This window comes from Bombina bombina, chromosome 11 (genome assembly GCF_027579735.1).
Source record: "Bombina bombina isolate aBomBom1 chromosome 11, aBomBom1.pri, whole genome shotgun sequence".
Taxonomy (NCBI): Eukaryota; Metazoa; Chordata; class Amphibia; order Anura; family Bombinatoridae; genus Bombina; species Bombina bombina.
Genome location: NC_069509.1, coordinates 51,658,430 through 51,673,693, shown reverse-complemented (window position 1 = coordinate 51,673,693; position 15,264 = coordinate 51,658,430). Strand labels below are relative to the sequence as shown.

The following is a 15,264-nucleotide window of genomic DNA, read 5'->3' as shown; positions in this document are numbered from 1 at the left end:
TATGTGATATATATGTATTCTGTGTAGGTCAGTGATGTAATATGTGATTTATATGTATTCTGTGTAAGTCAGTGATGTAATATGTGATATATGTGTATTCTGTGTAAGTCAGTGATGTAATATGTGATATATATGTCTTCTGTGTAAGTCAGTGATGTAATATGTGATATATGTGTATTCTGTGTAGGTCAGTGATGTAATATGTGATATATATGTATTCTGTGTAGGTCAGTGATGTAATATGTGATATATATGTATTCTGTGTAGGTCAGTGATGTAATATGTGATTTAGGCAAACAAATTTCCTTTATACACAGAAGCCCCCTCCCCCCCCCCCACACACACACACACCATTACCGAGTGCAAAGCAAAAAGGGAGAATATCTTAGCTGGGAATAGACACAGTGCCCACCCAGGGTGCTGTCTCTTTAAATCCACTTGTGCCTTTCTCTAAGAACTTAAAATTAAGGTTATTTGTAAAACTACCCAAAAATGATATATATATTTTTTTTGTTAATTGCTCACATTTAATAAATTGATATAATTGATTATGGGGAAAACTTGCTTTCAAACATGTACAACAGGGGTAATGGTTATATACTATACATATATTCAGGGGGCTTAACTAATTCAAGTGAATGCACTTTTAATGGATTGAAAACAGCAGTGGTTTAGAGAATACATTTTGGTGTGGGGGTGGGGTAAACACTAAAACTACAGGAGCCTAATGACTGAGTTGTAGAGACCTGTGGTTGTGTTTCTTTGGCAGAGTCTGGATGGGCAAGAGCCATGAGTGTTATGTGGGGGCGGAGTTAGCTGTGCGTGAATATGGGTGGTTTAACATTTGGGTGTAGCTAGTAGCTCCGAGCACGTGGTTAAGCAGAAAAGGGACAGTGGTAGGGAGGGGTCATTTTCACACACACTCAGCCCATTGAGAAACCATTCAAGTTAAAGGGACAGTCTAGTATAAATTAAACTTTCATTATTCAGATAGGACGTTTAATTTTAAACAACTTTCCAATTTACTTTTATCATCAAATTTGCTTTTTTCTCTTGGTATTCTTAGTTTAAACTAAACATAGGTAGGCTCATATGCTAATTTCTAAGCCTTTGAGGGCTGCCTCTTATCACAGGCTTTTTAAATCTCTTTTCAACACAAAGAGACAGAAAGTACACATGGGCCATATAGATAACACTGTGTTCAGGCACAGGGGGTTATTTAAGATTTAGCACAAAACAATGCTAAATGCAAGACAATAGATAATAAACAGTCACAGTCATGTGATCAGGGGGCTGGAAGAAGGTTCCTACATACAAGGTAATCACAGAGGTAAAAAGTGTATTAATATAACTGTTGGTTATGCAAAACTGGGGAATGGGTACTAAAGGGATTATCTATCTTTTAAAACAATAACAATTCTATGGTAGACTGTCCCTTTAACAGACTGAGGTGTTTGTACCTACCTGTTCGACCCTCATAAAATCTCCACTAATGGACATGAAACCCAAAATGCTTCTTTTATGATTCAGATAGAGCAGGTCATTTTAAACAACTTTCCAATTTGCTCCTATTATGTAGTTTGCTTAATTCTCTTACGGCTAGATTTTTTTTTTTTTCTGTTCCGATCAGCCAATAGAAAGCGAGCTCAATCTGATTGGCTGATTGGATCAGCCAATCGGATTGAACTTGATTCTGATTGGCTGATTCCATCAGCCAATCAGGATTTTCCTACCTTAATTCCGATTGGCTGATAGAATCCTATCAGCCAATCGGAATTCGAGGGACGCCATCTTGGATGACGTCCCTTAAAGGAACCTTCATTCTTCAGTTGGACATCGGAAGAAGAAGATTGATCCGCGCTGGAAGTCTTTACGATGGAGCCGTTCGTCATCGGATGAAGATAGAAGATGCCGCTTGGATAAAGATGGTTGCCGGTCCGGATCTCCTCTTCTTCCCGGATAGGATGAAGACTTTGGAGCCTCTTCTGGACCTCTTCAGCCGACGCTTGATAGAAGACTTCAGCCGGATTATGGATCGCCAGCCCCCGCTTGGGCTTGGATGAAGATTTCGGAGCCTGGAGCGATCGGTGAACCTGGCATGGTGAAGATAAGGTAGGAAGATCTTCAGGGGCTTAGTGTTAGGTTTATTTAAGGGGGGTTTGGGTTAGATTAGGGGTATGTGGGTGGTGGGTTGTAATGTTGGGGGGGGGGGGTATTGTATGTTTTTTTTTACAAGCAAAAGAGCTGAATTCTTTGGGGCATGCCCCACAAAGGGTCCTTTTAAGGGCTGGTAAGGTAAAAGAACTTTGAACTTTTTAAATTTAGAATAGGGTAGGGCATTTTTTTTATTTTGGGGGGCTTTGTTATTTTATTAGGGGGCTTAGAGTAGGTGTAATTAGTTTAAAATTGTTGTAATATTTTTCTAATGTTTGTAAATATTTTTTTATTTTTTGTAACTTAGTTCTTTTTTATTTTTTGTACTTTAGTTAGTTTATTTAAATGTATTTATTTGTAGGTATTGTATTTAATTAATTTATTGATAGTGTAGTGTTAGGTTTAATTGTAGGTAATTGTAGGTATTTTATTTAATTTATTTATTGATAGTGTAGTGTTAGGTTTAATTGTAGGTAATTGTAGGCATTTTATTTAATTTATTTATTGATAGTGTAGTGTTAGGTTTAATTGTAACTTGGGTTAGGATTTATTTTACAGGTAATTTTGTAATTATTTTAACTAGGTAACTATTAAATAGTTCTTAACTATTTAATAGCTATTTTACCTGGTTAAAATAAATACAAAGTTGCCTGTAAAATAAATATTAATCCTAAAATAGCTACAATATAATTATAATTTATATTGTAGCTATATTAGGGTTTATTTTACAGGTAAGTATTTAGCTTTAAATAGGAATAATTTATTTAATAAGAGTTAATTTTTTTTCGTTAGATTTAAATTATATTTAAGTTAGGGGGGTGTTAGGGTTAGGGTTAGAATTAGCTTTAGGGGTTAAAAAATGTATTATAGTAGCGGTGAGCTCCAATCGGCAGATTAGGGGTTAATGCTTGAAGTTAGGTGTCGGCGATGTTAGGGAGGGCAGATTAGGGGTTAATACTATTTATTATAGGGTTATTTTTCAAGACTCATTATCCTCAGGCATGGTACCCCAGGATTGGCGTAAAGCTGATGTGGTGCCACTCTTCAAAAAGGGAAGCAGGGATGATCCAGGAAGCTATAGACCAGTTAGTCTGACATCAATAGTGGGGAAGATATTTGAAGGGATTATAAGGGATTATATTGATGAGCATATTCGTGTAAACAAGATTATGAGTTCTAATCAGCATGGCTTTAGGAGAACTAGATCATGTCAAACTAATCTAATTAGTAATTCTACGAGGAAGTAAGTAAAAATATAGATAAAGGGGAATCAGTTGATGTGATATACTTAGATTTTGCAAAGGCTTTTGATACAGTGCCACATGAGAGATTAATGCACAAAATTAAGGGACTGGGAATAGCTGAAAATGTTAGCTCATGGATAAATAACTGGATAAAAGATAGGGAGCAACGAGTAGTAGTAAATGGATCATACTCAGATTGGACAAAGGTAATCAGTGGCGTCCCCCAGGGATCAGTACTGGGCCCTGTTCTTTTTAATATTTTTATAAATGACTTGGAGCAAGGATTAAATAGCGACATCTCTATTTTTGCAGATGATACTAAGTTAAGTAAGGTCATAAGGTCAGAGCAGGACGAACTCTCTTTACAAAGGGATTTGCTAAAATTAGAACTATGGGCAAGTGAATGGAAAATGAGATTTAATACGGAAAAATGCAAGGTTCTACATTTTGGAAGTAAAAATAAGCAGGCTACGTATTTTTTAAATGGGACAAGATTTAGCCAAACACAGGAGGAAAGGGATTTGGGAGTAGTAATAGATAACAAGCTAAAGATGGGTGCACAATGCAGAGCAGCGGCTTCAAAGGCTAATAAGATACTAGCATGTATTAAAAGAGGCATTGATTCAAGGGAGGAAAGCATAATTCTGTCATTATATAAAGCCCTGGTAAGACCTCACCTTGAGTTTGGAGTGCAGTTCTGGGGACCAATTGCTAAAAAAGATATTGCAGATCTAGAAAAAGTTCAGAGAAGGGCCACAAAGCTAATAAGGGGATTGGAGAAATTAACCTATGAGGAGAGGCTAGCCAAACTGGGTCTGTTTTCTTTAGAAAAAAGGCGCTTGAGAGGTGACATGATTACTTTATATAAATATATTCAAGGCCCATATACAGAGATGGCAGAAGCTCTGTTTATTCCAAGAAAATTGTTTCTGACAAGAGGTCATAATTTAAGGTTGGAGGAAAGGAGATTTAATCTCCTGCAACGGAAACGTTTTTTCACTGTAAGAGCAATAAAATTGTGGAACTCATTACCAAAGGAGGTTGTGAATGCCAATACCATAGATACATTTAAAAATAGTCTGGATAAATTTCTGTATATAAACAAAATTCATGGATATGATTGCTAGTATTAAATGGGTCACATTTTAATGGGGTTATTTAAGCTTAACTGGAGCTTTTTGTAAGTATTTTAGATTTGTATAGGTTGAACTCGATGGACTTCAGTCTTTTTTCAACCTTATCTACTATGTTACTATGTTACTATGTTATTGAAACGGGAGTGAGGCGGATTAGGGGTTAATAACTTTATTATAATAGCGGCGCGGTCCGGTCGGCAGATTAGGGGTTAATAAGTGTAGGCAGGTGGAGGCGACATTGAGGGGGGCAGATTAGGGGTTAATAAATATAATATAGGGGTCGGCGGTGTTAGGGGCAGCAGATTAGGGGTTCATAGGGATAACGTAGGTGGCAGCGGCGTGCGGTCGGCAGATTAGGGGTTAAAAAATTTTAATAGAGTGGCGGCGATGTGGGGGGACCTCGGTTTAGGGGTACATAGGTAGTTTATGGGTGTTAGTGTACTTTAGAGCACAGTAGTTAAGAGCTTTATAAACCGGCGTTAGCCCAGAAAGCTCTTAACTACTGACTTTTTTCTGCGGCTGGAGTTTTGTCGTTAGATTTCTAACGCACTCTAAATACCGGCGTTAGAAAGATCCCATTGAAAAGATAGGATACGCAATTGACGTAAGGGGATCTGCGGTATGGAAAAGTCGCGGCTGCAAAGTGAGTGTTAGACCCTTTCCTGACTGACTCCAAATACCAGAGGGCGTTAAAAAACAGCGTTAGGAGCCTCTAACGCTGGTTTTGACGGCTACCGCCCAACTCTAAATCTAGCCGTTAGTATCTTATTTTTAAAAGCATATCTAGGTAGGCTCAGGAGCTTGAAGCTAGCCGCTGATTGGTGACTGCATCAGTACCTGTTGTCATTGGCTTATTGATGTGTTCAGCTAGCTCCCAGCAGTATATTGTTGCTCTTTTAAAAAAGGATACCAAGAGAACAAAGCTAAATTGATACTAGAAGTAAATTGGAAAGTTATTTACAAATATATGTTTCATGTCCCTTTAAATGCAGAACCGCTTCTATTCACAACAACCAGCAATTAAATGCTGCAAGCTTATAATCATTTTATACTTCCATGCATAATGGATATTTTGACATTTTCCATAATAAAGTTTTCTTCTAACAGGTTATCTGTTTCACTAAAGAAGAGTCCTATACATATTATAATATTCAAGACAACGTTTAAAAAGCATGGGTTAGAACTAATTATGAATTTTTTTTTGTTTTTTGCCTTTTTAAAAATAAAGAAATAAAGGCTAAAATATTATTATTATCTGTTTTATTGTTGTAGATATATTAACATTAACTTAGGACTAATGACCAAGTAACCTTTTAAAGCGTTTATAAGGAAATGCCAATAGAATGTAAAGGTTGTGCTAATTATTGTAGAATCTTCATTCAATAATAAAAAGAACATTTGAATCCATAAATATTAATATAACATTATTGTCATTTTGTTCAGACACCTTATAATTAATGACAATTTCTAAACAAATGTGAATTGTTAAAGGGACAATGAACTAATTTTATATATATATTCTTTCACTCTCTCTTTCTCACACTCTCTCTCACACACTCTCTCTCTCGCTCTCTTTCTCACTCTCACACACTCTCACACACTATTTCTCAAACTCTCTCAATCTCTTTCTTCCCCACACTCTCTCTCTCACACACTCTCTCTATCTCTTTCTCACTCTCTTACTCTCTCTCTCTCTCTCTCTCTCTCTTTCTCTCTTTTTTCTCTCTCTCTCTTTCTCTCATAGTATTTTAAAACTCACTCTGTTCACTTGATTTTACCTCATATCTCTTGATATGTATATTTAACTTTATTTTAAATATGTATCTTAGGGTTTTGCTGTATATTAAAAGTAAAGTTCAGATAACTTGCTCCTGCAATGATCAAACAATCATTGTGTAGCATATTTTCAGGGTCACAGTGTTGAATCCAGCAGGATGCAGTCTCTATGGGAGCAGTGTAAAAACCTACAATTTTCTGGGTTCAATTACTGGAAAAGCAGGCAAAATTAATAGTACATTAAATATATATGTATACATGTATATGTTTAAAGGGACAGTCTAGTAAAAAAAAAAACTTTCATGATTCAGATAGGGCATGTCATTTTAAACAATTTTCCAATTTACTTTTATCACCAATTTTTCTTTGTTCTCTTGGTATTCTTAGTTGAAAGCTTAACCTAGGAGGTTCATATGCTAATTTGTTAGACCTTGAAGGCCACCTCTTAAGAATGCATTTTAACAGGTTTTTCACCACTAGAGGGTGTTAGTTCAAGATTTTCATATAGATAACACTGTGCTCGTGCACGTGAAGTTACCTGAGAGCCATCACTGATTGGCTAAACTGCAAGTCTGTCAAAAGAACTGAAATAAAGGGGCAGTTTGCAGAGGCTTAGATACAAGATAATCATAGAGGTAAAAAGTATATTAATATAACTGTGTTGGTTATGCAAAACTGGGGAATGGGTAATAAAGGGATTATCTATCTTTTAAAACAATAACAATTCTGGTGTAGACTGTCCCTTTAAACACATTTCTCAGCACTAGCAGTTTCATTGGACACTGCCTGAGTACTTTTTGGATTGGTTGCTGATGCTTAACACAACTTTTATATCCATATATATGTGTGTACCATAGTGATATAGTGAACAGAGAAGCTGCAGTGTTGCCTGGAATTTAGATAGCAGGGGTGCATCAAATGTATCCCAGACTGATAGTGCTCAGCTTTTGTGAGTGTCTATCTCCTGTGTAGGCGATCTACTGCTGTGTTCGAATCTATAGATACGGTGCCATTGGAGTGCCACCTTCTTTCTTAATAAGAGATGTCTGTGGCATTAAAGGGACACGAAGCCCACTTTTATTCTTTCCCAATTTAGATAGAGCATGCAACTTTCTAATTTATTTTTATTATCAGTTTTCCTGTGTTCACTTGGTATCTTTTGTTGAAAAGCAGAGACGAAAGCTCAGGCGTGTGCATGTTGTCTGTAGCACTATATGGCAGCATTTTTATATGAATGTTATCCATTTGCAAGAGCACTAGATGGCAGCATTTTTATAAGAATGTTTTCCATTTGCAAGAGCACTAGATGGCAGCATTTTTATAATAATGTTTTCCATTTGCAAGAGCACTAGATGGCAGCATTTTTATAATAATGTTTTCCATTTGCAAAAGCACTAGATGGCAGCATTTTTATAATAATGTTTTCCATTTGCAAGAGCACTAGATGGCAGCATTTTTATAAGAATGTTTTCCATTTGCAAGAGCACTAGATGGCAGCATTTTTATAATAATGTTTTCCATTTGCAAGAGCACTAGATGGCAGCATTTTTATAAGAATGTTATCCATTTGCAAAAGCACTAGATGGCAGCATTTTTATAAGAATGTTATCCATTTGCAAAAGCACTTGATGGCAGCAGTTTTGTAAGAATGTTATCCATTTGCAAGAGCACTAGATGGCAGCATTTTTATAAGAATGTTATCCATTTGCAAAAGCACTAGATGGCAGCATTTTTATGAGAATGTTATCCATTTGCAAGAGCACTAGATGGCAGCATTTTTATAAGAATGTTATCCATTTGCTAGAGCACTAGATGGCAGCATTTTAATAATAATGTTTTCCATTTGCAAGAGCACTAGATGGCAGCATTTTTATAAGAATGTTATCCATTTGCAGGAGCACTAGATGGCAGCATTTTTATAAGAATGTTATCCATTTGCAAGAGCACTAGATGGCAGCATTTTTATAAGAATGTTTTCCATTTGCAAGAGCACTAGATGGCAGCATTTTTATAAGAATGTTTTCCATTTGCAAGAGCACTAGATGGCAGCATTTTTATAAGAATGTTATCCATTTGCAAGAGCACTAGATGGCAGCATTTTTATAATAATGTTTTCCATTTGCAAGAGCACTAGATGGCAGCATTTTTATAAGAATGTTATCCATTTGCAAGAGCACTAGATGGCAGCATTTTTATATGAATGTTATCCATTTGCAAGAGCACTAGATGGCAGCATTTTTATAAGAATGTTATCCATTTGCAAGAGCACTAGATGGCAGCATTTTTATAATAATGTTTTCCATTTGCAAGAGCACTAGATGGCAGCATTTTTATAAGAATGTTTTCCATTTGCAAGAGCACTAGATGGCAGCATTTTTATAAGAATGTTTTCCATTTGCAAGAGCACTAGATGGCAGCATTTTTATAAGAATGTTTTCCATTTGCAAGAGCACTAGATGGCAGCATTTTTATAAGAATGTTTTCCATTTGCAAGAGCACTAGATGGCAGCATTTTTATAAGAATGTTATCCATTTGCAAGAGCACTAGATGGCAGCATTTTTATAAGAATGTTATCCATTTGCAAGAGCACTAGATGGCAGCATTTTTATAAGAATGTTTTCCATTTGCAAGAGCACTAGATGGCAGCATTTTTATAAGAATGTTTTCCATTTGCAAGAGCACTAGATGGCAGCAGTTTTATAAGAATGTTTTCCATTTGCAAGAGCACTAGATGGCAGCATTTTTATAAGAATGTTTTCCATTTGCAAGAGCACTAGATGGCAGCATTTTTATAAGAATGTTATCCATTTGCAAGAGCACTAGATGGCAGCATTTTTATAATAATGTTTTCCATTTGCAAGAGCACTAGATGGCAGCATTTTTATAAGAATGTTATCCATTTGCAAGAGCACTAGATGGCAGCATTTTTATATGAATGTTATCCATTTGCAAGAGCACTAGATGGCAGCATTTTTATAAGAATGTTATCCATTTGCAAGAGCACTAGATGGCAGCATTTTTATAATAATGTTTTCCATTTGCAAGAGCACTAGATGGCAGCATTTTTATAAGAATGTTTTCCATTTGCAAGAGCACTAGATGGCAGCATTTTTATAAGAATGTTTTCCATTTGCAAGAGCACTAGATGGCAGCATTTTTATAAGAATGTTTTCCATTTGCAAGAGCACTAGATGGCAGCATTTTTATAAGAATGTTATCCATTTGCAAGAGCACTAGATGGCAGCATTTTAATAATAATGTTTTCCATTTGCAAGAGCACTAGATGGCAGCATTTTTATATGAATGTTTTCCATTTGCAAGAGCACTAGATGGCAGCATTTTTATAAGAATGTTTTCCATTTGCAAGAGCACTAGATGGCAGCATTTTAATAACAATGTTTTACATTTGCAAGAGCACTAGATGGCAGCATTTTTATATGAATGTTATCCATTTGCAAAAGCACTAGATGGCAGCATTTTTATAATAATGTTTTCCATTTGCAAGAGCACTAGATGGCAGCATTTTTATAAGAATGTTTTCCATTTGCAAGAGCACTAGATGGCAGCATTTTTATAAGAATGTTTTCCATTTGCAAGAGCACTAGATGGCAGCATTTTAATAATAATGTTTTACATTTGCAAGAGCACTAGATGGCAGCATTTTTATAAGAATGTTTTCCATTTGCAAGAGCACTAGATGGCAGCATTTTTATCAGAATGTTTTCCATTTGCAAGAGCACTAGATGGCAGCATTTTAATAATAATGTTTTCCATTTGCAAGAGCACTAGATGGCAGCATTTTTATAAGAATGTTTTCCATTTGCAAGAGCACTAGATGGCAGCATTTTTATAAGAATGTTATCCATGTGCAAGAGCACTAGATGGCAGCATTTTTATAAGAATGTTATCCATTTGCAAGAGCACTAGATGGCAGCATTTTTATAAGAATGTTTTCCATTTGCAAGAGCACTAGATGGCAGCATTTTTATAAGAATGTTTTCCATTTGCAAGAGCACTAGATGGCAGCATTTTTATAAGAATGTTTTCCATTTGCAAGAGCACTAGATGGCAGCATTTTTATAAGAATGTTTTCCATTTGCAAGAGCACTAGATGGCAGCATTTTTATAAGAATGTTTTCCATTTGCAAGAGCACTAGATGACAGCATTTTTATAAGAATGTTTTCCATTTGCAAGAGCACTAGATGGCAGCATTTTTATAAGAATGTTATCCATTTGCAAGAGCACTAGATGGCAGCATTTTTATAAGAATGTTTTCCATTTGCAAGAGCACTAGATGGCAGCATTTTTATAAGAATGTTATCCATTTGCAAGAGCACTAGATGGCAGCATTTTTATAAGAATGTTTTCCATTTGCAAGAGCACTAGATGGCAGCATTTTTATAAGAATGTTTTCCATTTGCAAGAGCACTAGATGGCAGCATTTTTATAAGAATGTTTTCCATTTGCAAGAGCACTAGATGACAGCACTATTTCCTTTCATGTAGTGCTCCAGATGTCTACCTAGGAATCTCTTCAACACAGAGTGATGATATAAACTTCGTCTGCTCAAAGCCACTTTTTCTCATCCACCTCTCGCAGGGCTGCCCCGGTGGAATGATCGTAAAAAAGGGGCAGTCCCTGCGAGTGGCGAGATGGCTTTGTATTTTGTATTTATAAGCACAAATTTCTGTGTGATTTTTGCACATCCAGTGTACTAAAATTACGATTTATGCTGTGCACATTTAATTTGATTTATTCCTGTGTAAATTACATACAAATTTTACGTTTTTGGTGAAGAATTTTGTTACGATTTTTGATGCACCTTAACAGTACAATTTTTCCCTGCTTATTTTTGTGTGATTGGTTCAAATATTTGTTTTGTATGTATGGTGTTTAAAACACGAATTTAATTTCATAGGAAAATGCAGTATACGCCCCTTAGCGAGACTCCCTGTTTAAAAAGTGGCTTCTTTAATAATCTCGCCAGCCCAGAGAGCTTTCAATCTTCGAGCCCAGAATATCAAGGGAACAAAGCACATTTTATAATAGAAGTAAATTGGAAACCTTTTTGTTAAATTGTAAGCTCTGTCTGAATCACAACAGATAATGAGGCCTATTTATCAAAGGTCTTGCGGACCTGTACCGACAGTGCGGATCAGGTCCGCAAGACCTCGCTGAATGCAGAGAGCAATACGCTCTCCGTATTCAGCATTGCACCAGCAGCTCACAATTGGCCGCCAGCAGGGGGGTGTCAATCAACCCGATCGTACTCGATCGGGTTGAATTGTGGCGATTCCTGTCCACCTGCTCAGAGCAGGCGGACAGGGTTATGGAGCAGCGGTCTTTGTGACCGCTGCGTCATAACCAGCTGCAGTAGGCACGTGTGAGAAACCAGCTGCAGTAGGCACGTGTGAGAAACCAGCTGCAGTAGGCACGTGTGAGAAACCAGCTGCAGTAGCCATGTGTGAGAAACCAGCTGCAGTAGCCACGTGAGAGAAACCAGCTGCAGTAGGCACGTGTGAGAAACCAGCTGCAGTAGCCATGTGTGAGAAACCAGCTGCAGTAGCCACGTGAGAGAAACCAGCTGCAGTAGGCACGTGTGAGAAACCAGCTGCAGTAGGCACGTGTGAGAAACCAGCTGCAGTAGGCACGTGTGAGAAACCAGCTGCAGTATCCACGTGTAAGAAACCAGCTGCAGTAGCCACGTGAGAGAAACCAGCTGCAGTAGCCATGTGTGAGAAACCAGCTGCAGTAGCCACGTGTAAGAAACCAGCTGCAGTAGCCACGTGAGAGAAACCAGCTGCAGTAGCCACGTGTGAGAAACCAGCTGCAGTAGCCACGTGAGAGAAACCAGCTGCAGTAGCCATGTGTGAGAAACCAGCTGCAGTAGCCACGTGTAAGAAACCAGCTGCAGTAGCCACGTGAGAGAAACCAGCTGCAGTAGCCACGTGTAAGAAACCAGCTGCACCAGCTGCAGTAGCCATGTGTGAGAAACCAGCTGCAGTAGCCACGTGTAAGAAACCAGCTGCAGTAGCCACGTGAGAGAAACCAGCTGCAGTAGCCACGTGTGAGAAACCAGCTGCAGTAGCCACGTGTGAGAAACCAGCTGCAGTAGCCACGTGTGAGAAACCAGCTGCAGTAGCCACGTGTGAGAAACCAGCTGCAGTAGCCACGTGTGAGAAACCAGCTGCAGTAGGCACGTGTGAGAAACCAGCTGCAGTAGCCACGTGTGAGAAACCAGCTGCAGTAGCCACGTGTGAGAAACCAGCTGCAGTAGGCACGTGTGACTTGGTAATTCTGATTCAGTGAATAAATCTGTATTTTGTTGTTGTCTGTCCAGTGTGCAGGAGAATTCACTCGGGGATGAGGGGATGGCAGCGCTCTCAGACGCTCTCCAGGAGAATTCAACACTCTCAGCTCTCTAGTAAGTGTTGTCATTAATTACACAATTTCTTGTAGTATTTTCTGTCTTTATATACTAATATACACTGACAGTATACATACTTATACACTTAAAGGGCCATTATAGTGAAAATGCCATGCTTGCAATTTTAACACTAGCGACCCTGCAACTCTGTTTTTAACTCCCGCATAATCAACAAATGCATAATAAAAAGACAATGCAATAACACTCAATTATAAATAAGTAGAATGAGTAGCCATCAGACTCATATACAAATATACTGGGAAGTCCTGAGCATGCTCAGTATGAGCTGGTGGTTAAGAAAATGTGCTCATAAAAAGACGGCACAATCTGATAGTTTACATGGTGCTCTATCTCAATCAAGATAGTTCATTTAGTGTCCCTTTAAATTACCGGAAAGGGAGAGGATTAAAGGGATATTGTTCACTAGATTTTTCTTTGCATAAATGTTTTGTAGATGATCTATTTATTTAGCCCATCTGGGAGTGTTTTTGTAAAAATCTATAGTTTTGCTTATTTTTAAAAACAGCCCCATAGTATCAGATGTAGAGGCAGGTGTACAGCTTCCAGTTTGTGTAACTTGTCTTTCATATGCAGGGAAGGTAGGGGGGGGGGGGAGTGTTTGCTCTTCTTGCTTTCCGAGCCCTTTACAGTGGGTGTCCCAGCCTAACATCAACAGAGCTTCTAAGTAAGTTTTTAAAAGGTTTTATGCTGGATTTCTAGATCAGTATCTGTGCATAATCTTATTTATAGTAGTGTCTATTACATGCAGTTATACGAAAATTGGTTTACACTGTCCCTTTAAATAATGAAAGTCGATACACAAAATTGATAGAGTTATAAGTTACAAAATCCTTGTTACTGACAATAATTTGTTTTACAAAACAATTATATATAATACAGGTGGCCCTTGTTTTACAACGGTTCAATTTACACCGTTTCAGAATAACAACCTATTTTCCAGTCATGTGACTGCTGTTGAAAAGCATTGAGAAGCAGTGCATTTATTAAAATAGCCAGTAGGTGGAGCTGTCCGCTTGTGTTGCAGCAAAGCCAAGCAAGCTGAAATTAATCAGTTTAACCAGACCTGAGCTATCGAGCAGATTTCAAAGGAACAAGATCTTCCTGTCTATAAATCAGTCCAGATTGGAATGCATAGAAAGAACTGTTTGCAGAAAAATGCAAGTGAAGTCTGTGTTGTGTGATTATTTTATTAGGTTTATAATGCTCTTTAGCAAATGTTTTTGTTCATTTAACGTAGTTTATATATTCTGTGTTGTGTGATTATTTTATTAGGTTTATAATGCTGTTTAGCATTTAAAGTCTTCATTTCAAAGCCTTAAAAATAATGTATTAGGTGTTACTTATGACAATTTTGAGAGGGGCTTGGAACCTATCTCCCTCATTTTCCATTGATTTACATTATAAACTGGGTTTCAATTTACAACGGTTTTGATTTACAACCATTCCTTCTGGAACCTAACCCCGGCATAAACTGAGGGTAACCTGTATAGATATTATACCCCAGGTAAACGTTGGGATATTTATTAGTGCTTCCCACACTGTAACCTGTATCAGTTATTAAAGGGCCGCTCAATGCAGTAGAATTACATAATTACCAAGTGCATAATAAAAAGACAATGATTTACCACCTCTGAATTTCAAATGAGTAGTAGATTTTTTTCCTGACAATTTTTTTTTCTACCACTTTCCGGCCACCTGTATCATGCGACAGACATCAGCCAATCACAGACTAGTATACGTATACCCTGTGAGCTTGTGCTTCCCAGAAAGCGTGCATATAAAAAAACTGTACACAATTTGATAATGAAAGTAAATTGGAAAGTGTCTTAAAACTGCTGCTCTATCTGAATCATAAAAAGTTTATTTTATCTTGAGTGTCCCTTTAACATGTGTGCTTGGGTTTCATGCAGCCTCCAGGGAACAATGATTGGACCATCCGGAGCGCAGTCACTTGCGGAGGCTTTGATGGTCAACAGGAGTCTGACGATGCTGGAGTGAGTAGCTTAGAAGCAGTAGTTTGGTGTCATCCGTTAGTTACATATGTTGGTGCAAAAAGATTGAGGCATGACAACCTTTAAAGGGTCACATCCATGAAGCTGTTACTATAACTAATATTTATTTTGTTTCCTTGTTATTTATCTAATAAAAAAGCATTAGCATCTTATAAAAACATCATGGTCCAAAATTGAACTGAAAATGGGTTACTTGATAGGGGACTAGCTCTGTACTTGATTTCCTGTTACTGAGGGGAAGAAAACTATACGGTTACTATACCTTGAAGAGGATGCTGAAGAAATGATTGCTTATCATGCACTTACATTTAATCAGTGGCGGCTGGTGACTTTTAAAGATGGGGGAGCACTAGCCCCGCCCCTCAGATGGCTCCACCCATTTTATATATATATATATATATATATATATATATATATACACTAGGTACAAGAGTCCTGTCACTGGGGGAGTATAAGGACATTATATATATATATATATATATATATATATAT

General features: G+C 37.4%; 1 protein-coding gene across 1 annotated transcript in view; it reads left to right on the top strand.

Moving 5' to 3' along the window:
* The window catches only part of NLRC3 (NLR family CARD domain containing 3), a 145,808-nt gene that overhangs the window by 125,498 nt on the left and 5,046 nt on the right, over nucleotides 1-15,264 (top strand). The window contains exons 16-17 of the mRNA XM_053694194.1: nucleotides 12,653-12,736; nucleotides 14,671-14,754. Coding sequence (XP_053550169.1) covers nucleotides 12,653-12,736; nucleotides 14,671-14,754 — 168 coding nt within the window. The remainder of the gene's footprint in view (nucleotides 1-12,652; nucleotides 12,737-14,670; nucleotides 14,755-15,264) is intronic.